Here is a 27749-nt window from a genome sequence, read left to right as displayed (position 1 = left end):
TAGAACCAGTTAACAGTGAAGTGGCCAAAACTGGATAGATCTGAGTTCAGAGGTTCACCTACATAGGAGATGTATTTTTGCTTGACTGAAACGAGATTAAAGGGCAGGTTTCACTACATATCATATACTCCTAATTTGCAGTATAGAACTAGACATGGCTATTCTCAACCTCTCTGGCATAGCAAGTGAAAAGGGGTTTGAACATTCAAGGGGAAGGTATTATTGAAACCCCTCATTCGTTTACATCCTTTCTTCCAAATTCCATTTTTGTGTTAATTTGCTGTATAACCCTAGCTACTGAGGAGGCTGAGATCTGAGGACTGAGTTTCAAAGCCAGCCTGGACACTCTTATCTCCAATTAACCAGAAACAGTGAAGTGATGGCTCAAGTGGTAGAATGTCAGTCTTCAGCACAAGGCCTTGAGTCCAAGTCCCAATTATCAGTATCAGCATGTGTGCACACATGCATGCATATGCACACATACTTAAATATTAAAAGTAATTCATTAAAAGGTAGTTTTTATAGTAGGATTTTACTCTTAGCAAGTGTATAATAAAGAAAAAGGGTTTACATTTAGGAATGCCCAATAAGGAATTTTTTCCCCAGTTATTTTGACATGAAGTATCCTTTGATACATGAAGTGCATCCTTTTAAAAGCCAACAGGAAGGAGGGTGTACAGTAGACATGTCGCATGCTGACACATGGCCCTTGTTTTAGGGTAACACAAAGAATGCCAAACTTTAAAGCAAAAAGGAAGTCATTTTCTGATAAGGCGAGTGTTCAGTTCTGAATTTCCTGATGCAGTTAGCACTCCCAGTGAACTCCACAGGAAGCAGGCGAATCTTCTTTACTGTGTATCTGTCAGCAGAGGTGTGGTCTAGAGCTTCCTCTCATTCTCAGTGGGAAGGAGAGGCTCTCCGTCTGGCATTGTTCAATCAGTGCGAGTGGTGAGCTGCCCTCCCACCCTGAGGGCTTCCGGAATCTTGGCCTGCTATCTTACTTGCTCAATCACAGGCAGTCCTGAAGCACGTATCACGTTGGGGAATGCCAAGTTTCAAGAATTAAAAATGCAAACAGCAGTTGCAATTCCAGGTGGGAGAGGAGGTAGGGTATTCAAACAAAAGATTAATAAAATACAGTTCACAGCAAGTCTGAAGATGAGACTCCAGGTTTCAACCGTGAGGGGTTTGTCATCACCTAGGGACTGGACTGCCTACCTGGGAGTGGGGCTGACACGAACATCTCATTTTTTCTTTTGTTATTTTGCTTTTTGATACAGGATCTCACAATGTAGCTCATTCTGGTCTTGAACTTAGGATCTTCCTGTCTCAGCCCTGTAACTGCTAGGATTACAGGAGTGCATCACCATGCCAGGATATAAAAATCCAATTATAATGTGGGTCTATACATGGTAATTAATAGAAAACATGATAGAACAAAACACACCAATGCTTTTCTTTTGAGGAAAATGGCTCCTGAGGGAGCCTGAGGTTACAGTTCTTCTTCCATGGTTTTGCCTACTCAGCCATCCAGAGTTTGAAGGTCCTGTCATAAGAGCAAGTGGCTATGAGCTGCCCATCAGAAGAAATGTCTAGACCCATCACCTTGCCTTCGTGGCCAGCCAGAGTCTTCAGGGGGGACCAGCCTGGGTGGGTCCAGATCTTGGCTGTGTTATCATAGGCACCAGTGAGCAGGAAGTTTCCATGGATAGCTTTAGGAGACAAGAAGAAAAGACTTGAAGAATTCACATATTCCAAAGAGCTTAAGAAAACAAAAGCATAAAAAAATCTGCCCAAACCTTCTACATTGAAAAAAAAGATTATTTCCACATTTAGAAAAGCCTACTACATTGGGTTGACATTCTTGAGTTTGTAAGACAAGGGGTCAACCATAGGCAGACTGAGAACAAGGAACACTACGAGGGTCTACCGGCGCTCTTCCTATAGACAATCTGTTCAGAGTAACAATGGGAATACAATGGTAGAATGTCCATGGAGAAAGGGAAGCAAGCAAGCACTCATGGAAGTTCTTCCTCCCTGGCTGCAAGAAGTATGCTCTACTATAGCTCTGTTTGGGGATATGACAGAGGGAAGGAAGTTAGAATTTCGTGCTTTAGCAGAGGTCAGCTGCATGTCTAGAAGGTGAAGCCTGGCCTGCAGGTCCTGTCTGGTGCTGCGATCAGAAGGACAGCTTACGTTCAAACTTGACACCGGTCACTAGGTTCTGATGGGCAGGGATGGTGTAGACACAGCGCCGCTGTCGAAGGTCCCACACTTTGCACGTGTTGTCACCACTGCCAGTTGCGATGTGGTAGCTGCAGAGCAGAGGCAGTTGTCAAAGTTAGGAACAAAAAGTGCTGCTTCAACAAGAACCCTTCCCATGGCCATTCAGTGAGTTACCCATTGGGGGAGAAATTTATCCCATAGATTTCCTTCAGGTGGCCTTCCAGGAACATGATACAACGCCCTGTGCGTAGGTCCCAAACTCGACCAAATGCATCCAGTCCCCTGATAAGATAGTATACAAATGAACACTGAATCCCGTTCTTTGTGGAAGCAGGCATATATGTAAGAGCCAGACTACTGAGCTGCCCGGCTTTATAGAAGATGCTTACCCAGTGCCAGCCAAAGAGCCGTCTTGATGGAAGGCAATATCATACACACCCATGCTGTGGCCTTCCTGGTGCAGGATCTCCTCTTGAGCTTCCAAATCCCATAAGCGCCACGAACGGTCATAGCTTTTAAAAAGAAAACAAAAACAAAAATATGACACTACCAACCAACCAGAAGACCAATTCTACTTGTACAATGCACGATAAATAACTGCAGCTCAGCTTACACTTCTGTAACTCCACATTAACAAGAAATGCCTTTCTAGCACAAACAATGCCTCGCTAAGAGGAGATGATCAGTGTGCGAGCAAGTACTTACTACCAATCATGGTAATACAAATTAAAATTAGAACCAAGCATTTGGTGCAAGGCCATGAAGCAAAGCAGAACTCTTGGGATGTAATTTGGTACCAACCCTTTGGAAGTGCTTTAAAAAAAGGACTATTTTATTTTTATTTATATAGAAGCTTTGTTGTGATGTTTGCAAACATGAATATAATGGAATTACTTTGATAATTCATACCTTCTATTATTCTCATTTCCATTTCCCATGTAAAACCATTTTTAAGAGATTTCATTATTCCATTTTCATGCAAGTTTTTTGTTTTTTTGAGAAAAAATCTCAACTCAGTCTGGCCTCCTGGTCTTGATTCTCCTCCACTTGATTCTCAAGTGCTGGATAACAGGGATGGTGTACTACCGTGCCTGTCTAGCCTGGAAGTTCTAGAAAAGTTAAAAATACATCTGCCCTATCAACTAGCAATTGTATTTGTAGGAACTCAGGAGACAGAAAAGACAAGTATGTCTGAAAAAACCTGTGTTAAGAGTATTTATAGCAGCTTAATTCTGCCCAGTATAAATATAGAAGCAGAAAAACAGATGAACCATGGCACAGACACAGACTATTTCTCAGGAGTAAGAAGGGACTACTGACACGTGTAAGCCCACAAATGAATGCTAGCAATGTTCTACTAAGTGCAAGAAGCCAGACACAAATGAGATCATGAAGCATGAATGGATGGAATTTATAATGATAGAAACCAGGTCAAAGTTTGCTTTAGTTAAATTAGGAGGGCCTGAGAACTTACTTGAGTGACAGACCTTGTTTCATATTGACAGCTATATGCTTACATAGAGTATGAACTTGTCAGGACTGAATTGTACACTTCAAAAATAAACCCATGGCCCTGTGCTGGTGGCTCATGCCTGTAACCCTAGTTACTAAGGAAGCTAAGATCTGAGGATCACGGTTCAAAGCCAGCCCGGCAGGAAAGTCAGTGATACTCTTTTTTTTTTTTTTTTTGGGTCCAGTCATGGGTCCTGAACTCTGGGCCTGGGCGCTGTCCCTCAGCTCTTCAGCTCAAGGCTAGCACTCTACCACTTGAGCCACAGCGCCACTTCTGGCTTTTTTCTTTTTGCTTATGTGGTGCTGAGGAATCGAACCCAGGGCCTCGAGCATGCAAGGCAAGCGCTCTACCTCTGAGCCACCTTCCCAGCCTTCATGATACTCTTATCTTTAGTAAACCACCAGAAAACCAAAGTGGCCCTGTGGCTCAAGTGGTAGAGCGCTAGCGCCCAGGCCCAGAGTTCAGGCCCCACGACCAACAAACAAAAAAATAAAGCCATGCTATTGTACCTCAAAGTAAAAGCTCTTTAGCAGATCCTTGCCTAGCTGAACTTACAGAACCAGAAAAGGCAAGCAATTTGTTGGCAGACACACAGAGAGGGAATGGGAGTGGGGAGGGAGAGGTTGATTTTATTTTCGTTTAATTGAGGTAAAGTCTCAATATTTAGCCTGGGTTGGCCTTGAACATGTGATCCTCCTTGCCTCAGTCTCCTGAGTGCTGGCATTAGAGGTATGTACCATCAAAGTACCTGAGAGATTTGAACATCATCTGCAACAACACCAAAACCATATCACTTCTAAATCACTCACTGAGACTTAACAAACTACCTAGCTCTGACTACATTAGATACTCTTCTAACTCTGACTGACTGAAGCCCAAGAAAACCCTGCTCGAGGATCTCTGCTCTAAAATTTACCTTGTACATAACCGAAAGGGTTAACAAAATGTCAGGAGCCTGGATGAAACTGGACAGTTTGGCTTACCAGGTGGTGCCCAGGAAACGTCCAGATGGATGCCACATTACCCGGGCCACACGTACTGTATGCCCTTCAATATCTGCCACAGGTTCATCACTGAAAGCACACATATACAGGATTCAAACATTTTAGTAGAAATGTAAATAAATATTCATGGATTCATTGTTGTGCACATACACCTATTCTGTACAGTTTGAGAAGCTAAATTGTAATTGAACAAATAAGTTGTTGAAATATTAGGGCTAACAATAGGCCACTTCTACAAGTTTTAAAAAGATTGAGTATTATCTGAGTGATATATACCATATGGGATTAGAGAAAAATAGCATCCAAATAGTGCTTAGGTTCTAGAAAGAAAACATACTCTGGTAAACATGTGAGGATACAGGAAGTCAAATAGTTTTGATACAAGTGATTATAGGTAAGCCTCAAATCTTAGCCCGTTAAGACTCCAAATGGGAAAAGGAACTCCCGAGAAGCTTAGTCTCCTTATGATGGTCATTAAATTCTGCTCCCCAGCAACAACAGGAAAGATCTCAAAACATCAAACGGGAAGTAAACATGAGCCCTAAAGAGGCAATTAAGAAGGAAACTTTGTCAATGTGCACACACAGAACCAACTCAAGCCTCAGGGGAAATAAACACTGCTAAGTATTACCAAAGCCAATTATAAAGCTTGGAGCAAGACCCTCTCTGGTGGAGTTGACACTATTTAGTATTTCCAAAAATCCTGAAATAAAAACCTTCCTGTACTTTTCCTAAGAAAGAAAACTAAGCAGTTGGATTCAGATGTCTTTTGGTTAACAAGGTATTTCCAAATTTTTTTTGGGGGGACTAGAAAAAGTAACCACATTAAGAAACAAAACCCTATTGTAGTTGGCAAATCCACCCTGAGTAAAAAGATGACTCTGGTGTGAAGAGCCACCACTTTGTGGGCAATGCTGCCACATCACCTCTTCTCTCTCCGGGGGTGGTGTGTTAAGACTCAACAGGCTTCCAGAGAGAGGATTATCTTTCGTCCATCTTCCAAACAAGCATCTCTCCAACATTAATCTATTTTGTAGGAGGTAAGTTGGCTCTTTACAGAACAACTGGGGCCAGGAAATATTAACAATGGTGCCAGAGGCAAAAACTGAGGTCCAAGTTAACAAGAAAAATCTGGTGAATTCCTCTGCTTCCCACCTCCACTCCCCTAGTTAAGAACAGAACAAAGAAAGAAATCCTTCATTTTGTTTTCATATTAAGAGCAGGTCAGCTTTTTTTCCACCTTGAGGTCCTGAGGGCCACACTCACCTCTCGAGGCTCCAAAGCTTCACAGAACCATCAGCAGCACAAGAGGCCAGGTTGACATCCTTTTGGTCCAAGGAGACTGTGGACTTGGGATGGAATACAATTGCTCCTACATTTGTATTATGGCCTGAAGAATTCCAAGACATGAAGACATGAAAGTTAAAAGGGTTCTTGCCTCTTTATAACATATTTGCAAAATCCAGACTACTATGAATGACATGGATAAATGTATTAGGGAACATGTATGGGCAGATTATTAAAATGACTACTCAAGTATAAAGAACTATTGTAAAAAAATAACTGAACGGATATTTAAATCATAAGCTGGGTGTAATGGTGTATGAATGCAATCTTAGTACTTGGGAGGCTAAGACAGGAGGTTGAAGAGTTCAGGACATCCTAGAAAAGAGTAAAACCTTAAAAACTAAAACAAAATAGCCAGGTATCCATGGCTCATGTGGTAAACTTTAGCCTTGAGGAAAAAAAAAAAAGCCCAGGGACAGCATCCAGGCCCTGAGTTCAAGCCCCACTTCAAGCCCAGAACCAAAAAGAAATGCCAGAATGTGGCTGGAACTTAGAACAAAACTGAATGGGTATTGAAGTAAATCTAATTTAACTATATGGTGAGAGAGACCAATCCATATCAAATCAAGTCAAGAATCAATGCTATATGAACTGAGTCCTGAATATCAGGCACTTTTACTACTTAATAGAGTTCATACTGGGGAAAAGACTGAGATCTAAATAAGATTTGAACTCACCTCGGAGAGTATGAAGGAGGTTGCAATCAGGAACAGACCAGAGCTTGCAAAGCCCACTCCTATCAAATACAAAGGAAAGCATCTCAGCCAGGGGTGGTCTGGGAAGGAAAAGGTACCTTGGTAATATTACTAAAGGACAATCTCTTCTCACCCCCAATATTTAATAGTTGCAAATAGAAAAAAGAAAAAGCTGATCATTTGAAGTAATAGATACACAAGCCAGGTATTAAGTAACCAGTGACCTCTACTGGACTATAATAAAGGGAAAACTGCTGCTCTCCTTACTTTGGGATCAATTTGTGAGGGAAGGCAGGCCAATCAAACTACTATTTTCTATTAATAATGACAGTATTAGCTGGGCACTGTTAGCAAGCTACTCAGGAGGCTGCGATCTGAGAATCATGATTTGAACTGGGCAGGAAAGTCTGTGGGATTCTATCTCTAATTAACCACCAAAAAGCTACAAGTGGAGCTATAGCTCACATGGTACAGTGCTAGCTATGGGGACAAAAGCTCAGGGACAGAACCTAGCTCCTGAGTTCAAGTCTCAGTACATAAGTGTACACACACACGCACACGCACACACACTATGGGCATAGTGCCACACTTTTGTAATCTCAGCACTTGAGAGGCAGAGGCAAGAGGTTTCTAGGCCAGCCTGACCTACAATGTGGATACCTTGTCTCAAAAAAAACAAACAAGTAGGGCTGGGAAGGTGGCTCAGTGGTAGGGCGATTGCCTCGCATGCATGAGGCCCTGGGTTTGATTCCTCAGCACCACATAAGCAGAAAAAGCCCTACTGCTCAAGTGGTAAAACACTAGCCTTGTGCTGAATAGTTGAGGGACAGCGCCCAGAGTTCAGGCCCACGATCAACAAAAACAAACAAACAAAACCCAAAACAAGTAATACATGAAAAAAAAGATACTGTCATAAATTTGAATAGCAATGTGCTATTTTTTTTAAAAGATTTTACTTTGGAACTTTTCTATGAAATTTCCTTTATGTCTATTGTCTCAAAGGACCACTATAACAAAGCTGCTTCACAGACAGGAGTTGCAGCTAAGAAAACTAAGGCTTGGCGAGGTGGAGGACTCTAATTCTCTCACTTTCTCCTGAAACAGTCTTAGTTTCCACCTAGCCAAGCAGTTTCTGTGCATTACTAGACAGCCATGCTCCACAAAAAGCACTTAGGAGAGTTCCAAGAGTTTTCTGCACACGTGATATTAAGCAGAAAACCAAGATAAAAACCAATTATTAATGCTAAGTTCTGACCACCTACCAGGCACCAAGGCAAAAATACTTCACAAAGCTACCATATCCCAGTTTACACATAACGGCACTGAGGAATGGAAGTGTTATATATCTTAAGTATGGTAACAGAACAAAACGAGAAAAGCTGTTCTGAAGTGCAGACACTACTTGATGTATGGCCGGCTCCAATGCACCAATGTGAAGAACATGACAGAGGGTTACGTGTAACAGATCTGGGGGCTCTGGGGAGCAGGAAAAGTGCTAAGAAAAGTTGTGCTCTATCACACAGCAGGCAGAAACCTACCATCTACTTTGTGAGCAGAAGGACTGAAGTAAAAACAGACACCTAAGACAAATGCTGAATTTCCCCCCCAAACTATCCACTATTTAGGGAATAAAATGGAACTTACCAACAGGCGGTGGCCAGCATTTTGGAATTGGGACTAAAGTGACAGTAGGAGATAGGTCGATCATCCCCAATCTGACTGCAGAAATTATTCAAAGACTTAAAAAAAGACAAATATGATCATTAGTAGGTGGATCCAAGAATGTCTTTAGAAAGAAAAAAAAAGCATCCTTCAGTTTGAATGCATTCCAAGACTCATATATATTTCTGGAGCTGTAGGAAAATGGATTCAGGGCTCATCTGGAACTCTAGCTGCTTCCCACAGTCTTCTTATCACTAGCTGCTGCTTTTTTTTGGCCTGGTGTTCTTGCTTGGCTTTTTCACTCAAGATGTGCACTACCACCTGAACCACACCTCTAACTTCCAGCTTTTGGCTAGATTACTTGTGATAAGACTCTCATAAACTTTTCTGCCTGGGCTGGCTTCAAACCCTCTTCAGATCTCAGCCTCATGAATAGCTAGGATTACAGGCTGAGCCATCGACACCCAGCTTATTACCAGTTTATCAGCTAAACGGAAACAGCCCCAGAGAAACCTACTGCATAGTTCTATTAAAAGTCTAAGTCAAGCCTCTGCCGAGTCTAAAGCATAGGAGGTTCCTGCCACTGTTACAGACGGTGCCTCCCCTATTACAATAGTCCAGTGGGGATAGTTAAGTGCGGCTGCCAAACCTTCCTTTGGCTGGGCTGAAATAGAGCACATCTACTAAGCCACCACCAAGAGCATCTTACCCGGAGAGACTTATGCAGCTCCTGCATCTGTGAGGTCCTGGTTGTCTCTGGAATCTCTTTATGGAGCCGGGCTTCTTCCAAGCGTTTCATTGCCCTGGGACACAGAAAGAGCATCATCACAAGAGTAAAGGAGTTGTCAACAAGCTTCCGCACAAGTCTCTACCAATCAATCCCATGTAACCACCACCACCACCACCATCATAAAGTCCATCCTCCATCCTGGAAAGGAAACAATAAAAATCAGGATTCTTTCTTCTTCTGGATGCCCTTACCTAGGTAATGAATAGTTAGCAATCCAGAGTCTGGCTACTTTCAGGCTGTTTGGTCCTTCATGGTACCAGGTTTGCTGATACTGAAAGGCAAATGAACAACAGTACTGTTTAAGCTAGAAGCATGCCTGTTCCTTCATTTTCTACTGTAATTACCCACAAGAAACTCTGGTAATTAAAGTAACTTGGGTGAAGTCAGGCGTATGTACTTTCTATTGTATTTTTTTCTATGATGTTTTATTAGGCTTTTTTTTGTTTCTTAAGTTATTCTAACAATGCTATTGTTCTTTTCTGAATGGAAAATTCACTGAGCTCCATTAACATTCTAATCTAATACTACTGACAATCTGTTGCCAACAACCATTGCTGAATGGCAAAGAACACAAAGGTATTCTCTCCACCACCATGCTAGCAGAGCAAACAACTGATAACAAAGTGGGAGAACTATTTCACCACTTCTTTTATGGTTACACTGTGAAGCCAAAAGCGTATTTTACCTCTTCTTTGGACTTCTTAGATTTCTCATCATCTTTTTTAGTCTTTTTTAATGCGTCAGTACCGACTACTGAGAGAATATTCCTTAACCTGTAACAAAAGACATGGATGACGTAAGACTGTGACAAGTACATCCCGCCATCTTCAGGGGCTACATTTCAAGATCCCCAGTGAAGGCCTGGAGCTCAGGGGACCCTGAAACCCTAGGGTTTCCTCCTATTCATACATACATATGATAAAGCTTACTTTATACATTAGGCACAACAAGACACTTTTAATAGAGTATCTATAATAACATGTGTGAATGTGGGTTGTTCTCTTTCAGGGAAGTGGGGAGACTAAGGGAAGAAGATTGATTTGGTCTTATGAGAGGGAGTAAAGGAAAGGAAGGAGGTCAAGGATGCAGTGGCTGGTCAGGGACAAGGGCTGACTTAGCTAAAATGGACTGGAGACCTTAACACAAAATAAGTTCCAGGTGGTTGAGGGTTAATCAATGGGTTGAGGACTAAAGAGTAAGGAATTTAAGAGAGTAAATATAAACCATCTTTCCCAGAAGGTAGAAAATGAAGGGGAGAGACTGTATGATCTGGACACAAAGACAAGAGGTAATCTTCATAACTGCCAAAGACACTGAGCCTGCCCATCTAAGATACTGTGCAAAACACAGGAGTACCAACTGAGGACAGTGTCCCTCTTCACTTATAGCTACAAAATATTTTTTTTTCTTCTTCTGTCGGTCGTGGGACTTGAACTGTGGGCCTGGGCGCTTTCCCTGCACTCTTCAGCTCAAGGTGAGCACTCTACCACTTGAGCCACAGTTCCACTTCTAGTTTTCCTAGTGGTTTCTTGGAGATAAGAGTCTCACAGAGTTTCTTGCCCGGGCTGGGTTTGAACCATGATTCTCAGATCTCAGCCTCCTGAGTACCTAGGATTACAGGCAGGAGCCACTAGCACCTGGCTATCATAGATTTTTTTTTTTGACATTGAACTCAAATGTTTTGCACTAAGCAAGTGCTCTACTACTTGAATCATGCCCTTGGTCCTATTGCTGTTTAGTTTATTTGAAATAGTTTTGCTGACTTTTGCCTACCTGGACTCCAACTGCAATCCTACTTTGCCTCCCAAGGAGCTGGAGTTACAGGTATACACCACTGTGCCTAACCTACTTAACATGTTTTAAGTCATTAACAAGGAATGTACTTAAAGTTTACATTCTCAAACTCAACGTCTAACTCAAAGTTCACATTGGGGTGGAGAAGGCATATGCTGGCACCCTCTTCACATACCATACACTATAACAATAAAATTTGTATTACTGTTACTACTCTCTGAGACATTTAAAAGTTTCAGCTACAAGAGCAACTGGATTTGGGATTAGAATCCTGTTAATAAAGAGTAAACATTTAGAAAGGGCACCTCTCTCTCCTTTCAGCAGGTCCCTCTCCAAAAAGTGTGATGGGTTCCCCCAAGGCTCTAAGGCAAGCTTTGACTTCCGAGTCATCTGTGGACACATTGATTTGCCGGGCACGCTTCCTTCTCTCAAACTCAGCCAATACTTCCGCCTGCCGCTCACTGATGTGCTCTTCAATTTCAAATACTTCTCCTATAAAAAGAACAGGCAACATCAGCACCATTACCAGATCTTCAAATAGGAGCAACAAAATAATTTCTAACAATAACCTGTATATGAGCTTAGAGCAAGGTAATTGCCTAATCCACTACACATTTTAAAGATATAGTGCATTCTTTACAACTTATTAAATTATGCCAAATGCATTTAACCTAAATGACTGTTAGAGGCAGGAAAAAGGTATAAGTAAGTCATCATTTGCTTCATTTGGCAATCTTAAACTTATAGAAGAGATCAGAAAGTAAGAGTACAGAGCATCAGTTGACCAGCCTTTCTATTTAGAAAGTCTTTGGCAGTACAAGGGAAGTAACTCAGGACCTCAAGCTCACTAACTAGGCACCCTACCCCTTGAACCACACTTCCAGCCCCCTTTTCCATTGGTTATTTCATGGTTAGGGTCTTGCTTTATGCATAGACTTCAATCCTTCTTCTTATGCTTTCATATGTCAATGGGGTTAACAGATGCCATGGTACCAAGCCCACAAACCATTTTAATGATCTCCAAAGCTACTTACTAAAATAGTCCCAATGGTTAAATAAATAGGAATGGTTAAAAACACTAACTAGTAAACTCAGAGTAGTTACCAGGAAAAGTAATTTCCACAACTGGAAAGCTGTTTGGATTATCCGGCAATCTGGTTTAAACTCCACACCATATACCCAAACTTGGATGAATATCAAGGGTTAAAAAATCAGAATGTGAGCCAGGTGGCCTGTAATCCTAGCTACTCAGGAGGCTGAGATCTGAGGATCACAGTTCAACGTCAGCCTGGGTATTCAATGAGACTCTTATTTCCAGTTAACCATCAGAAAACAGGAAGTGGTGCTGTGGCTCAAGTAGTATAGTGCTAGCCTTGAGCTAAAGTGTCCAGGCCCAGAGTTCAAGCCTCAAGACCTAGAAGAAAAAAAAAGGGGGGGGGGGGAGGGAGAATTCTAGATATTAAGAGGGGCATACAAAGTTCAAATTGGAGCATAAAAGGTGAGAAAAGATGGACTGGTGACATTGGTGCTGTCTGTAACCAGTCTGTCTGGTGGAGCCAGGAGGATAGCTAATTTAAGATCAGGAGGGACTACATTTCAAGTTCAAGGCCAGGCTGAATTACATAGTACAATACTGCTAAAAACAAAACAAAAAACAAAACAACAAAAAACAACCCTAGGGGCTGGGGATGTGGTTCAAAGGTAAAGACCTTGCCTAGCATGAACAAGGCCCTAGGTTCTATCCTTAGCACTAGAGAGAGAAAAAAGGTAGAGAAACTTGTTATTTGCATCTTACCAGAGGTTATATTAATATTTCCTGCTTCAATTCCTGCTTTAAGTCCTTCTTTCCCCAAAATCCCAGACTCTCCTTTGGCCAGACGTTCCCTTTCCTTCTCTTCCAAACTTCCATAATAGATATGTGGTTTCTTCACAACAGGAGCAACTAAGTCATCAGGTGCTTTAGTTTTGGTTGCCTGTTAAATCAAAGAACCCAAATTAACCTAAAAATCAACTTTAGTAATCTACTGGGCTTCCAAGGTTGGAGCTCATCCTGAGTTTCAATCACACTCTTCCACATTAAAAAATAAAAATAACAAAGACAAGCTGATCACTAGTTAAGACTAGTCCTCACTGGGTGGGGTGTTTGCCAAACAGAAAACGAGAGGTTGATAAAACTAGTGAAATTCTCTTGAGTGATTTTTTTTTCCATCACGGATTTTGTTTGGAACATGTTTATTAATTCCTTCTGCTGGAACTGCCATATCTTCGAAGGGATTTGTGACACTCAGGGTTTTATTTCTCATCTGTGGGGAAATACTAAGGACAATTGAAATACACCAAAGAGAGGTGAGGAGGGTTGGAACAAGTTCGAATGTTACAGGCCTCTCCACTGCGGAGGTGAGTCGCAGATGTGTTGGGAGAGAATCTGGGTTAAGACCCCTCCCCATTCCAAAGCGCTGTAACTCTGGAGCAGTCGGGAGAATCATTTAATGAGAAACTGCAAAAGGCAGCAGCACGGAGGCGCGCGGGGAACAGGCGGGTGCTGCGGGGCTTTCTAGGACACCCGTGTCCGGCCGACTTCCTCCCCGGCCCCGCACCGCCTTAGCCCGCGGTAACGGCCCCTCCACTCGGGCCCCCAACCCTCTCTGCGCTGCTGCCCGCGCAGGCTGAGACCCTGGACTCTGTACCGTGGAGGAGGCCCGTGAGGAGGCCATGCCGGGCTCCGGAGCCACCAGGCCCCAGCTGAAAACCGCGCTCTGGGATCCAGACCGTCCACTGCGCGCCCAGCAAAGCGGAAATGCGTCACAGGCAGGAAGTGGGTCGCGAGCGGGCGCGGGGCACGTTGGGAGTCGTAGTAGCCAAGATTCTGCCAGGCGTCGAGGGGCGTGGCTCGTAGGACAGCTACCTCCCCAATCCCTTTCCAAAATGTATCGCGGGAAATGAGATTTTGCGGGAAGTGATGTGCAGAGCATTCTGGGAACTGTAGTTTAGCTAGCCTGGCCATCACTTCTTTGGTGGGCGGTGGCGCTAAGGTTCCGCGAAAGGACTGAGGCTTGGAAGGAGGTATGTGTTGTGGGGTCGCGCGGCTCCGGAGTGATTCGAGGGTCCGGGCCTACTGGAGGCCTCAGTCTTCCCAAAGCACAGGGCCACGTTGCTATGGCAGCCTTTGCCCCAGATCTTGAGCGCAGCCCCCGAGTGGCGGGAGGAGGCCTGCTGTCAGCTGGGTGGGGTCGCGGTGGAGGTGGGCCGCGGCCAAGCTCTAGGCCCTGGGGCCCTCTAGCGCCGAAAGAGGGGGGAAGAGCTGGCAGAGGCGCCTGGGCCTGATGTTGTTGATCCTCTTTGTTTTAGCCCGTTCTTTGTGTCAGGTAGAAGGCGTTGTGTAGGAGGCGTCAAGCAAACGACCTGCGAACAGCGCTGCAGGCCCCGCTGCAGGCCCCGTGCTTCGCTGGTCACGGGCAGGACAAGAGTTGTTGTTTCCTATGTGCTGGTCCTGGGGCTTTAACTCAGTGCCTGGGCGCTGGCCCCAAGCTTTTATGCTCCAGGCTGGCACTCTACCACTTGAGCCACAATACACTTCCAGCTTTTTTTTGGTGGTTAATTGGAGTCTCACGGACTTTCCTGCCCAGGCTCGCTTTGATCCTCAAATCTCAGCCTTTTGAGTAGCCACCAACGCACAGCAAGGACAAAGTTTTTGTCCTTCTATGTGGAAGGGATTTTCAAAATACGCTTGCTGCGGGCTGGGAAGGTGGCTCAGTAGTAGAGCGCTTTCCTTGCATGCATGAGGCCCTGGGTTCGATTCCTCAGCATCACATAAGCCGAAAAAGCTGCTGTGGGCTCAAGTGGTAGAGCTCTAGCCTTGAGCTGAGGGACAGCTCAGAGGCCCAGAGTTCAGGCCTCGCGACCGACAAGCATATATGTGCTTGCTGGGCTGAACAGAATCCCTAACCCTCTAACCTTCCCCTTCCCCTCAACGATTATAATACTTATTTGCACACTTCTAAATGGAAAATCATATTTCAGGATGTAACTCTGAGTTACTTCATTCAAGTCATACAACAAAAGTTCAAACACAGAAACTAAATTCTGGTGAGAGAGGATGCTAATAGTTCAAATTTCAGAGGGGAGTGGGATTAGAACCTCTTATTTTGCCAGAGCCAGGGCTTTTAGCCATTACTCTATATTGCCACCCAGTGGCAGGCATTCACAGTTGGCAGAAAAGTTAAACTAATTGTTATTTTTCTTCAACTTTGGCTTCCTGTACCATTTCTCTGATTAGTACCAAGCAACATGAAATCTTATGTGTCAAGGTTATATTGACACATTACATAACACCCGTACCCTTATGAAAATAGGAAATATTTCCTTTCAATCATGCTTCTCGCAGTATATACAGAACATTCATTTATATCACTATCGTTTTAATCATCATATTGACCTAAGTGTAATTTTTATGGGTGGTTGACATTGTTAACCAAATAGGACAGCTTGCTTCAAGTCTTTAATCTGCAAAATAGGGATAATTTTGCCAGACATTGAGGCTTTGTGCGGCCCAGACTGAATTGGGTGCCCATGTGATGTCTTTGAATTACACTCATTAGAGTTCTTACTACTTTGTATTGGAATCTTCTCCATACTTAGACATCTATTTCCTTTACAGATTGCTATTGTGCATTTTAACTTTGTAGCTGGAGCACAGGAAGAGTTCATTAATGAGTGAATTATCTGTTTAGGACCTGGTTAGATCCTGAGGAAAATCCAGTGAGTCAGTAAATTCAGAGTTTTCATGTGATTTAGCAACTGTTTTTAGCCTCAAGAATCCCTGGTATAGACTAAATTTCATGCTTGGTTTAGCTTCTTCTTAAGTAAATTGAAGTACGATGTCATAACTTAATTTATTTTTGAGGCAGACCTCTCACTGTGTTTGCTAGCCTCAAGTACTAAAGTCACATATCACCATGCCCAGTTAACTTTATTGTTTTTATTTTACTTTATTTTTTTGTTTCTGTCAGTTGAGGGGCTTGAACTCAGGGCCTGAGTGCTGTCCCTGAGTGCTCAAGGCTAGTGCTCTACCACTTGAGCTGCAGTGCCACTTCTGGTATTTGAGTGGTTGGTTGGAGATTTCTGTCCAGTCTGGCTTTGAATCACGATCCTCAGATCTCAGCCTTCTGAGTAGCTAGGATTACAGGCATGAGCCACTGGCACCTGACCACTTTATTATTTTTAGCTAGCACATTTCATTTTCTATTTAAAATTAGTTATTGCTGTGGTTTGAACCTAGGGTCTTGTGCTTGTGAAGCAGGTACTCTATCACCTGAACCACTTTGCCAATCCTTTTTTGAATTGGTTATTTTCAAGGTAGAGTTTCACTTTGTGTGTGTGGATTGAACTCTGGGCCTGGGCTCTGTCCCTCGGCTCTTCAGCTCAAGGCAAACACTCTACCACTTGAGCCACAGCACCACTTGTAGTTTTCTGGTGGTTAACTGGAGGTAAGAGTCTTATGGACATTCCTGCCTGGGCTGGCTTTGAACCAAGATCCTAAGATCTCAGCGTCCTGAGTAGTTAGGATTACAGGTATGAACTACCAGCACCTGGTTAGAGTTTCACTTTTTTTATGCCTGGATCGCCCTGAACTGTGATCCTCTTATTTGTGCTTCCTTTTTGTCACTGGGATGACAGATGTACACCATTGTACCCACCTATTATACTTCTCCCATGGCTTGGTATGATAGGCTTGTGTCACTGTGCCCAGCCACTGATTGAGAAGAAGTCTCATGAACTTTTATACCTTGAACTGTAATCCCCCCAATCTTCACTTTCAGATGGCTAGGATTACAGGCTTGGGCCAATGCAACTACCCAGCATATTTCTTTGAATAAATATGACTGAGCACAAAACTAAAGTGTAGCTGCCTAGAATTTTCTTTTATAGACAATATTCTATTTTAAGTTCTTTCTTTTTTCTTTTCTTTTTTTTTTTGGTTGGTCGTGGGGCCTGAACTCTGGGCCTGGGCACTGTCCCTGAGCAATTCAGTTCAAGGCTAGCACTCTACCACTTGAGCCATAGTGCCACTTCCAGCTTTTTCTGCTTATGTGGTGATCAGGAATCGAACCCAGGGCTTCATGCATGCAAGGCAAGCACTCTATCACTGAGCCACCTTGCCAGCCCTATTTTAAGTTCTTTAGAAAGGAGATTAGAGAGTTGTAGATCTCCATAATGTAATAAAAATATAATAATCCTATACCCAAAGACTTTGAAAGTCTATACGTGAGTTTAAATTAGGTGGGGTGTTTTTGTTTGTTTTTGCTTTCTGGTACTAGGGATTAAACCCAGAGCCTTTGATCTTGCCAGGCAAGTTCTTCACTTAGGACACAGCTCCTGCCGTATATGAATGTTTTGAATACCTCATTCACTTTAGTGTGCATGCTTACAAATTGATCTTCCATTTGTAGCTAAACATTATCATCTGCAGTTTTTTTCTTCTCTGCCATTTTGAACAGCTGAGTTCACTGGGCCTGGCTTGGTGTTGATTTCAGTATGCTGCGACGAAAACCAACACGCCTGGAGCTAAAGCTTGATGACATTGAAGAGTTTGAGAGTATTCGAAAGGATCTGGAGGTAAGAGTACCACTTTCAAACCCTTTGGAGATATTCAAGACAATAATCTTAACTTCAGGATCTTGGACTCAGTCACCAACAGTTGATTTGAAATTTCTCTTTGGGTGCTTTGTAGGCATGTTTCCTGAGATTGCCATAACAAAATATTACAAAGCTGGTGGACAATTGAAATTTATTCTTTGAGCCTGGTGCCGGTGGCTCATGCCTATAATCCTAGCTAGTCAGGAGGCTGAGATTCAAGGATTGTGGCTCAAAGCCAGCCCAGGCAGGCAAGTCCGTGAGACTCTTATCTCCACCGGAAAACCGAAAGTGGTGCTGTGGCTAAAACTTGTAGAGCATTAGCCTTGAGCTGAAGAGCTGGTGGACAGTGCCCAAGCCCAGAGTTCAAGGTCTACAGCAGAAAAAAGTAAATTAACTAATTAATTAAATTAAATTATTCTCTGACAGATCTTTAGGTCACAAATCTGAAATCATTGTTATAGGGCTGTCAAGATGTTACTGGGCTGTCAAGGTACTGGCAGGCAGAGGATGTTTCCTGCAGAGTCTAGGGAGAATCCCTGACTTGGCCCTTTCAGCCAAAAAGCTGCTGGCATTCCCTGCTTAGGTCACATCACTCCAATCTTGCTTGCTTGTTCCATTGCTTCCTCCTCTTCTGCTCAGACTCTCCTTCTTATAAAAATATATGTAAGGGGCTGGGAAGGTGGCTCAGTGGTAGAGCGCTTGCCTTGCATGCCTGAGGCCCTGGGTTCGATTCCTCAGCACAACATAATCAAAAAGAAAAAAGCCGGAAGTGGTGCTGTGGCTCAAGTGGTAGAGCACTAGCCTTGAGCTGAAGAGCTGAGGGACAGCACCCAGGCCCAGAGTTCAGGCCCCACGACCGGACCCCCCCCCCCCCAAAAAAAAAAATATGTAAATACTTGTAGGGTTTACCTCAATAATCCAGGGCAATTCAGATCAGTTCATCTCAAAGTCATTTTTTTTTTTTTCGAATGTGTGTGCCAATACTAAGGTTTGGGCTGAGGGCCTTTTGCTCTTGTTTAGCTTTTCTGCTCAGTGTTGGCACTCTACCACTTCAGCTATACTTCTACTTCTGGCTTTTTAGTGGTTAATTGGAGGTAAGAATTTTTTGGATATGGATGCCTGGCCTAGCTTTGAACCTTGATGCTCATATCTCAGCCTCCTGAGTAGTTAGGATTACAGGCATGAGCCACTGGTGCCTTGCCCATTTCAAGATCCTTAATCCTATCTGCAGAGATTGTCCCTGTCTCCTAAGGTAATATTTATAAGTTCTAGGAATTAGGATCTGATAGCTTTGGAGACCATTATTCACTTTACTATATTTAATATATTAAAAAAAAAAGTTTCTGGGCCTGGTTGCTCATGCTTGTTATCCTAGCTTCTCAGGAGGCTGAGCTCTGATGATCACTGAAGCCAGTTCAGGCAGGAAAGTCTGTGAGACACTTGTCTTCAATTAACCACCAAAAACCTGGAAGTAGAGCAATGTTTCAAGTAGAGCACGAACCTTGAACAGAAATGCTCAGGGCGAGCACCCTGGTCCTGAGTTTACGACCAGCAGCCCAACAATAAAAATCTGATGATGTAGCTCAGAGCATTTGCTGCATGTTGAGACCCTAAGGTTGAATCCACAGTATCACCAAAGGGGGTAAAAAAAATCAAAACAACAAATGAACTCTTTGATTTTTTTCCCCTTAGACTACTCATCCCTTTTAGGGCTCATCTAATGGGTTAGGCCAGAAACCAAGCAGTTGCACTTGAATCTTTCTTTCCCCCTCTCTTTTTACTGTGTCTTGTCAATCCTCTAGTTCCAGATGTCTGCTCATACCCTTACATCTCCTCCATGGAAGCCAGATTTCAAGTGACCATCTCTCCCTGTGTGATTTTAACTACATTGTTATTAGCCTTTCTATCTTCACATTTCTCTGTAAAGTACATTCTCCATCTTCTTTCTATCTATTCAGAACATGCCATCCTCCTATTTAATAGTCTTCAATAGTTTCTTGTTCCTGGAATAAAATCTGAATTCTTTACCATGGCCTGTGAGGTTTTTGTGCAATTTGACCTCATGTTACTGTCTATTTGTTTATTTAGTGTCTGTGCTGGGGCTTGAAATCATGGTCTTATGCTCTCCCTTGTTTTTCTCATTCTAGATTGGCATTCTACCACTTGAGCCACAGCTCTACTTTGGCTTTTTGCTGATTAATTGGAGATAGGTATCTCATGGGCTTTTCTGTCTGAGCTGGCTCTAAACTGTGATCCTCAAATCTCAGCCTCTTTAAGTAGCTGGAATTACAAGGATGAGTGACCAGTACCTGGCACCTCATACGACTTGTCTTGTTCTTTACACCCTGACCACACTGGCTTCTGATGTTTCCTTGAACATACCAAACTGTTGATCATTGGCCATTGCACACATGGCTCCCCTCTGCCTGTAATCCATTCTCAGTTTAAATGTCACCTGCCTGACACTAACAAGTTAGATGTGTCATTCTTATCCATGAGGCCTTACCTTCATTAGGCATAGGAACCACATTTTTTTCATAGCATTCATTATAACTTGTAATTACATTTCTTGTAAAATCACTTTCATTAGGACAAAGTTTCCACCTTCTTTACCACTGAGTTCCCAGAACCTAGCATGCAGTATTTTTAAATGTGGTCTGGCTACGTAGTAATAGAGGTCCATTAATAATAGTTAAATACTCCAGTGGTCTTCAGATGAAGTTCAAGTTCCTCAGTCTGCTGTACAAGGCCCTGTGTGACCTGACCTTGCTCATCTCTCCACTTCATCTCCCCTGCCAAGTTATCTTTACCTGATCTCAGTGCCTGTGCAGGCTGTGTTCCCCGGGCCTGAAAGCCCTTTCCTTTGTCCGGCTGATTCCTCATCTTTGAACTCAGCTCCTCCCAGCCCCCTGCTGTGTTAAGTTCTCCCTCCTTCCTGTGTTGACCCATGGCTGCCACTCTCTGAGACTTTATTTTTCTCTTTTCTTCCACTAGGCCTTCAGTTCCTTGTAGGGCAAGGATTATGTGTTCATCTCTGTAATCTACTCCCAAAGGTGGGCTTACTATAATCATTTTCATTTGCTTCCCTGGTGGATACTTCTTATTTGTGAGACGGGACATTCCATCTTACATATACTCACAAACATGACTGGCTTTTCTAGGTATATTATATGCTTCATAGTAACCTTAGATGTCTATTCCCTCTTCTTCATCCCACCCAACTGTAGTGTTTTGCAAGCATCATCATTTTGTACCTTTTAAGAACTTGTATTAGTTTCTATGTTATTAAGTATATATATTTTTTTCTGGTATGGGTGTTTGAACTTAGGACCTCATACTTATTCAGCTTTGCTTGGTCAGCTGATTTTCTACCACTTGAGCTACTTCTCTAGCTCAGGTTTTTGCTATTTTTTTTTTTTTTTTTTTAGAGATGAAGTCTAAATTACTTTTCTTTCCAGGTTGGCTTTAAACCTTGATCCTCTGGATCTCAGCCTCCTCAGTAACTAGGATTACAAGTGTGATCCACAAGTGCCAGCTAAATATGAGTTTTAACTGTGGTTAAAGCTTCAGTTTAATGAGTCTGATAAAATACTAGCATATTGCACTTTGACTCTGCAGAGTCAGCTCACTGTTGAGTTAATAATTGGACTAAAGACAATTACCTTGTGGGTTTGACCTGTTTTAGAGCAATTTAGGGAGGGAAAGTCTTAACCCCAAAATAAAACCAATAAATCTTTTTTGTTATTTATAATTTATTGTTTTGTGCTGGTCCTGAGGCTTGAACTCAGGATCTTATCTGATGCTCCCCATTAGCTCTTTTGCTCATGGGTACCACTTTAGCTACATATCCTCATGTGGCTTTTTGCTGGTTATTTGGAGGTAAGAGTCTCAAGTTACTCCCTTAATCACCCAGATTCAGCCTACTGAGTAATTAGGGTTACATGCATGAGCCACTGGTGCCTGGCTAGACAACTGGCTTTATTTTGTTTTGTAGACAAGGTCTTTAGTTCAGGCTGGCCCTCAAACTCAAGATTCTACCACCAGCTGGGCACCAGTGGCTCACGCCTGTAATCCTAGCTACTCAGGAGGCTGAGATCTGAGGATCACAGTTCAAAGCCAGCCTAGGCAAGGAAAGTCTGTGAGACTCTTATCTCCAATTAACCACCAGAAAACCGGAAGTAGTGCTGTGGCTCAAGTGGTAGAGTGCTTGCCTTGAGCTGAAGAGCTGAGGAACAGTGTCCAGGCCCAGAGTTCAAGCCCCATGACCAACAACAGCAACAAAAAAGATCCTACCACCACAGCCTCCCAAGTGCTGAACCTAGCACAATTGTATCTCACCATGCATAGCTCTAATATTTAATTTTTTTTATGGATGTTAGTTTGATTACACGTATGTAACTCTAGATTCTCAAAGAGCCAACAGCTGTTCAAAGTTTGAAGCCTTTGAAGTGTTTGAAATGATTTCATTCCAATTGAGTGTTCTCAGAATGAGAGGGCCCTTTGCTTTTTTAGAACTTGTTCTCATGAAAATGTTTGGGAAGTACTTCAGATATCACTTATTTGCATTGTAATCAGGAAGGTCATTATATTTGTCAAATAAGAGGTCACTGCTGAGAGACTAAGGTTTTGGAGCATTTCAGAGTTTGTTTTTTTTGGATTAGGGATGCTGTGTCTCTGAAGTCAACGCAGATATTTCCAAATCTGAAAACTCTAACGCTTGAAACACTTCTGGTGTTTTGGCACTTCAGATGGGGGATAATCTGTACCTTATTTAATTCTCTGTAATGTTGGGTGCTGGTTCGGTATTAAGTGGTATAGAATGATGGCAGGGGTTAGTTGAGCTATTCTCCTAGTATGGAACTCTAGATTAAATTTTGGTCATTCTCTCTCTGTACTGGGGTTTGAACTCAGAGCTCTGTATTTGCTAAGCAGGTGCTTACCACTGATCCATGCTTCCAGCCCTTTCCTGAACGGGTTATTTTTTTTGTGTGTGTAAAAATACTACTGTACAGAGGGGTTATAATTACATGAGCAAGGTAATGATTACATTTCTCATCCAGCATTGCCTCTTCCTTTGTTTCCTCTTACCATCCCTTCCCTTCTCCCCCGCTTCCCCCCCCAACTGGTTATTTTTGAGTTAGGATCTCACTTCCTTCTGGGTGAAAGCCTGGATCAAGACCCACCTTCTTAGGCTTCCTGTCATAACAAGGATTACAGGTGTGTGCCACCTCACACAGCTTTCAGTTGAGAAGTGGTCTTGTACACTTTTCTGTCTGGACTGGCCTGGAACTTTGATCCTCCCAATCTCAAGTCTCCCAGGTATCTAGGATTATAGGCATATACCACCAGTATCCGATTTACTTATTCTTTTATAGCATCTTTATAGTCAATAGTGGCAGTTATGGGCTTAGTCTCTTCTTAAAAATGAACAAACTAAGACTTATTTTGTGACTTATTTTCTAAAGTCATTTGTGATTTAAGAGCCAACCTTTTTATTTGAAACTAAGTAAGGCTTTCCATTTTTCCACCCCAATCCTGTATTGAATTTGGAGAGTACAGTTTCAAAATGGTGATAAAACTACTCTCAGATCACACTCAGCCTGACTCCAGCCGTCACTACTGTCACAAGAGGAGAAGGGGATGGGGCTTATGAATCAACCAGAGAACTTAAGAAAACATTTATAGTGTTTTATTGGTCTGGCCTTTGAAAGTACAGACGATAGGTACTCACAGATTGTCTGTATCAGGGGCTTTGACTTTGTGACTCAGTCTGGTATTAAATGAGTTCATACAGCAGTGCATGTTTGGCCTACAGTGGTGAGAGTGTGGGGTAGAACCAAAGAATTGTTTCAAGAAAAAATTCTACAAAGAAGCCAGGTGCTGGTGGCTCACACCTATAATCCTAGCTCTCAGGAGGTTGGAAGCCAGCTCAGGCAGAAAATTCTTACCTCCAATAAACTACTCAGAAAAAGCCAGAAGTGGTGCTGTGGCTCAAGAGGTAGAATGCTAGCCTTGAGCAAAAGGAACCTAGGACTGGCAAATAATAATAATAAAAATAATTCTGTAGAAGCCTGCTGTACATTTAACAGATTTTTGTTGGTAGTATTAAAGATGCAGAAGAATATCATTTGAGTGACTACTATGAAAAGTATGGCTAGATTGAAAACTGAAGTGATAGAAGACAGGCAGAGTGGAAAAAAAGAATTTGCTTTTGAAACAACATAATGGATAAAATTCTATTCTCAGTACTAATAGGAATAATCATGAAGTGGAAAAAGCTCTAAGCCAGAGCTTCAGTCTGCTGGATCAAGATGCCCTGAACGTGGATCTGGCAACTTTATGAAGTGGGGGAAGTGATTTTGGTCTTGGTGAACATTGGTGGAAGATAAAGCTGTGGTGTTGGAGGTGGTGGCAGCAAAGGAAGTCATGGAGGTGGCAATGTGGCCATAATGGATCTGGTTAGAGGAATAGAGGGGAATGTGCTGCATGTTGCTAGTGGTCCTCGGGTTCTCCTTTGATTCAGACCATAGAAAGATGTCTGGCAAGGCAGGGATGGAGGCTGTGTTTACTCAAAGTTCTCTGTCCATAGATTGGTCACTAGCAGTAACAGCAGCAGCCTGTAGCCAACCAGTGCACTGTTACTCACAGGCTCACTGTGTCACAGCTTCATTCTGTTCAGATTCACATTTCTCCCCCAGCAGCACCTCATCACACCTTGGCCTCCAATGGTGCTGGCTCTACTCCCTTACAAAAAAGTGGCATCCACCCACGGATGACCACGTAAGGCTGTGCATGCATGCACCTCATCTCAAGGCCATATTCAGGGTTACCTAAGGTAGCACATGCATGCAGGACTCCAGGTTATATGGACCTGTTGAACCACCTACATCCCAGTCCTTGGGTTGTGAAGGCACAAAGATTTCCAAGCTTATAGGCAAGAAGCCTGACCTACTCCATTAATTTTTCGTGGGGAGAGCGGCCCAGGATATTGAAACCAACGTAGCAGATATGGTGGTGGTGCCAGAGGACATGCTTGTGATGGAGGCAGTTGTGGTAGTGGTATAACCATATGACGGCAAGTACTAGAATGGGATGTTCTGGATAGTCCCAGCACAGCTTGCAACAAGCACGGCTAGTGAGGAATACGGTGACGCTAGATGACTCTAAGGTCCTGTATCTTCTGTAGCTTCTTTTCATTCAATTAGGATTACCCTGTACACTTGTGATAGTAGAAGGAAATTTTAACTTTTCAAAAAATAATCAAAATGAAGCCCTTCAACAGAGACCTCTTGATGAGCTAGTATAGACCTTTCTGGTGGTACTTGCAGTGTCTGTGAGTCAGTTTGGCTGTAAATTTTTGGTGGTTATTTTACAAGTCATGTTCTTTTCCATTCATTCTCTTGAATAATACAACTTGCTTATTCCTTTCCATGCCCTTAGCCTGCCACCTCTTATGTGTCTCTCTGGTGCAGCATCCTGCTGGGTCTTCACACAGCACAACTCCTTTTCTTTGCATCCCTGGCAGTGTGGGCACTCTTCTGTCATAGCCCTGACAGCCCTATGCTATTTAGTGGGTCCCTTAGACTATAATGCCATGGAATATTGGGGCTACATAGCTTATTGCTGCATGCTGTATCCTTCTTGTAACTATTTTATTATTTTGGGCTGGAACAGGGGCTTGAACTCAAAGCTAAGAGCACTTTTTCACTTAAGGCTGGTACTCTACCACTTGAGCCACATCTTCACTTCTGGCTTTTTTGTTGGTTAATTGGAGGTAAGAGTCTTTCAGAATTATCTGTCCAGCCTCGCTTTGAACCTTGAGCCTCCTGAGTGGCTAAGATTACAGGTGTGAGCCACTGGTACCCTAGTTATCTTAAACCAAGATTTCCATTTATTGTTTATTAGAGCCTAATTCTGTCTTATCATGCCATACTGAGAACATGGTAGGTGCTAAACAAACATTTGCTAATTTTGAAAAAAAGTTGCCTTAATCCTATAATTTTGTATTTTCAGACCCGTAAGAAACAGAAAGAAGATGTGGATGTTGTGGGAAGCAGTGATGGCGAAGGAGCCATTGGGCTCAACAGTGACCCCAAAAGCCGGGAACAAATGATTAATGATCGAATTGGCTATAAACCCCAGCCCAAGCCCAACAATCGCGCATCTCAGTTTGGAAATTTTGAATTTTAGATGGATTTTCTTGAATGCCAGAACCCTGGCATGGAATAAAATGATGGCAGAAGTACAAATCAGGTTTAGAGCATTGAATGCTTGTAGTGAAGCAGAATGTTTTACCTCCTGCAGAGAGAAATCATTTTTGCATGAAATTACTGATGTGTAACACACACAAGCTGGAACCCAAATTCTGGTTTGTCTGGAAAATTTGACTGTGTAAAGCTTATCTGACTTTGTTTTTAAAAATAAATGTATTTTTGGAAAAGTGTGAGACATCCTTGGTGAAGTAAATAATATTGTTAAGCTCCAGGCTTTAAGAGGTAACCTCATTCTACCTGTATTTAGTAAAAGACTCTAAGCATAAAATGCCTTGGGTTGATTCCTGTCACATTTAATTGACTCATTTATTCAGCAAGTACCGAGTGCCTACCGCATGCCAATCAACAACTATCTCTGCCATAGTTGGGATGACAGGTAATATGCCACCCTGCCTCGTCCTCAATTTTAAAAAATTCAGGAATCCTTGCTATTTCAAAATATTCATGAAAAGGCTCATGAAAACTCTGTCTCTGGAATGAAAAAGGTCATGTAGGGGATTAAGAGATGTGGCTCCAGTGATAAGACTGCCCAGCAAGCATAAGATCCTGAGTTTAAACCCCAGGAGTCACATAGATCTTCATATGTTACTAGCTTTTTTTTTTTGCCAGTCCTGGGCTTGAACTCTGGGCCTCAGAGATGTCTCTAAGCTCCTTTTGTTCAAGACTAGCACTCTACCACTTGAGCCCTGTGTAGTTTACCAGAGATGAGAGTCTCACAGACTTTCTCATCTGGGCTGGCTTTGAACTGTGATCCTCAGATCTCAGCTTCCTGAGTAGCTAGGATTACAGGTGTGAGCCAATGGCACCCTGACTCTAGGCTGGCATTTTAAGGAGAGAGAAATGAAGACAATGGAATCATGACATCTGAAAATTATTGACACCTTAAAACCAATGGCAACAACCAGCCTTTGCACATTATAAAGAAACCAGCTTATTCTGATTTCATTCTGGATAGAAAGACATGCATACAATCACAAAATCAAAATATTTATTTTGTTCCTTTGCACATGACACTGTTAAAACATTCCTACGACAGCAATACTGCTCTCCAGGAGCTTACAATCTAAAACAGTCAACATGAATTGTAGACCAGTGATTAAGGCATTATAGCAAACCCGGACTTTGTATCTTTAGATGTATTTTCTGAAGAAGTGGCTAGAGTGGGCAGGGTCAAAATCAAATGACATAGACTGTGTATTCCCATGCCCCACCCCACAGATCTTTATAAGGAATTCCTTGAGACTGGAACCCAAACCCAGTATCTGTGGCCTAAAAACTAATTCTGGACAACCCTACCATAGGACAAGTGAAGAGACTTCATTTCTAACCTTCTGTTTGTGGGCACTGGTGGTGAGTGGAGTGGTGTCAGCACCTGAGATTCTGCATCTCTAGGGAGGGTACTAGGTAGCCCCCTTGCCCAGCATTACACAAATTTCAGTGGCATTGCTTCTGGAAGGTCTAGCAGGCTTGGAAATCAAGTTCTGGCTGGTATCTAAATCCACAGTCCAGCAGTGCCCACTGCATCAGAAGGGCCAGGGAGACAATGCACTGGATTACCAGAGACAAAAGACTGAAAAAGGAGAGAAAAGGAGGGAACTAAAAAAAATAAAATGGAGATACAGTCTTCTAACAGACATGAACAAGGAGCAAGAAGAATTTCAGATTAAAAAAAAAACAAAACCCAGAGAATAGGCATCAAATTCCAAATGAACAGGGATAAGAAATGAGACAAAAATTAGTCAGTGAGATTGCTGTATTATTAAAAACCCAAGAGCTCAAGAAAGTCAGAATTTAAGCTTTAAGATTTTT

General features: G+C 42.6%; 2 protein-coding genes across 3 annotated transcripts; one reads left to right on the top strand and one right to left on the bottom strand.

Moving 5' to 3' along the window:
- Positions 1–505: 505 nt before the first annotated feature.
- On the bottom strand, positions 506–13827 carry Prpf4 (pre-mRNA processing factor 4). Of its 2 annotated transcripts, XM_042697006.1 has the most exons (14): positions 13719–13827; positions 12827–13004; positions 11337–11523; positions 9923–10010; positions 9429–9508; positions 9157–9250; positions 8430–8524; positions 6768–6826; positions 6010–6133; positions 4723–4812; positions 2616–2738; positions 2401–2508; positions 2197–2315; positions 506–1712 (listed from the first exon to the last, which is right to left on the bottom strand). In XM_042697006.1, the coding sequence occupies exons 1-14, from the start codon at positions 13743–13745 to the stop codon at positions 1519–1521; spliced, it is 1566 nt and encodes a 521-aa protein (XP_042552940.1). In that variant the 5' UTR covers positions 13746–13827; the 3' UTR covers positions 506–1518. The 2 variants fall into 2 exon arrangements, with proteins under 2 accessions (XP_042552940.1, XP_042552946.1); XM_042697012.1 differs by lacking the exons at positions 9157–9250; positions 9429–9508; positions 9923–10010; ... (1 more) ...; positions 12827–13004; positions 13719–13827 and having other exon boundaries at positions 6768–6865; positions 8430–8518.
- A 171-nt stretch (positions 13828–13998) lies between these two features.
- On the top strand, positions 13999–26110 carry Cdc26 (cell division cycle 26). Its single transcript, XM_042696398.1, has 3 exons — positions 13999–14094; positions 17529–17646; positions 25681–26110. Exons 2-3 carry the CDS (start codon positions 17566–17568, stop codon positions 25855–25857), a joined length of 258 nt encoding a protein of 85 aa, XP_042552332.1. The 5' UTR covers positions 13999–14094; positions 17529–17565; the 3' UTR covers positions 25858–26110.
- Positions 26111–27749: the final 1639 nt, after the last annotated feature.

Source organism: Dipodomys spectabilis, unplaced genomic scaffold (genome assembly GCF_019054845.1).
Source record: "Dipodomys spectabilis isolate Male_0828 unplaced genomic scaffold, ASM1905484v1 ptg000006l, whole genome shotgun sequence".
Lineage (NCBI taxonomy): Eukaryota > Metazoa > Chordata > Mammalia > Rodentia > Heteromyidae > Dipodomys > Dipodomys spectabilis.
The sequence above is the reverse complement of the archived record's forward strand: the minus strand, read 5'-3'. Positions and strand labels throughout refer to the sequence as shown.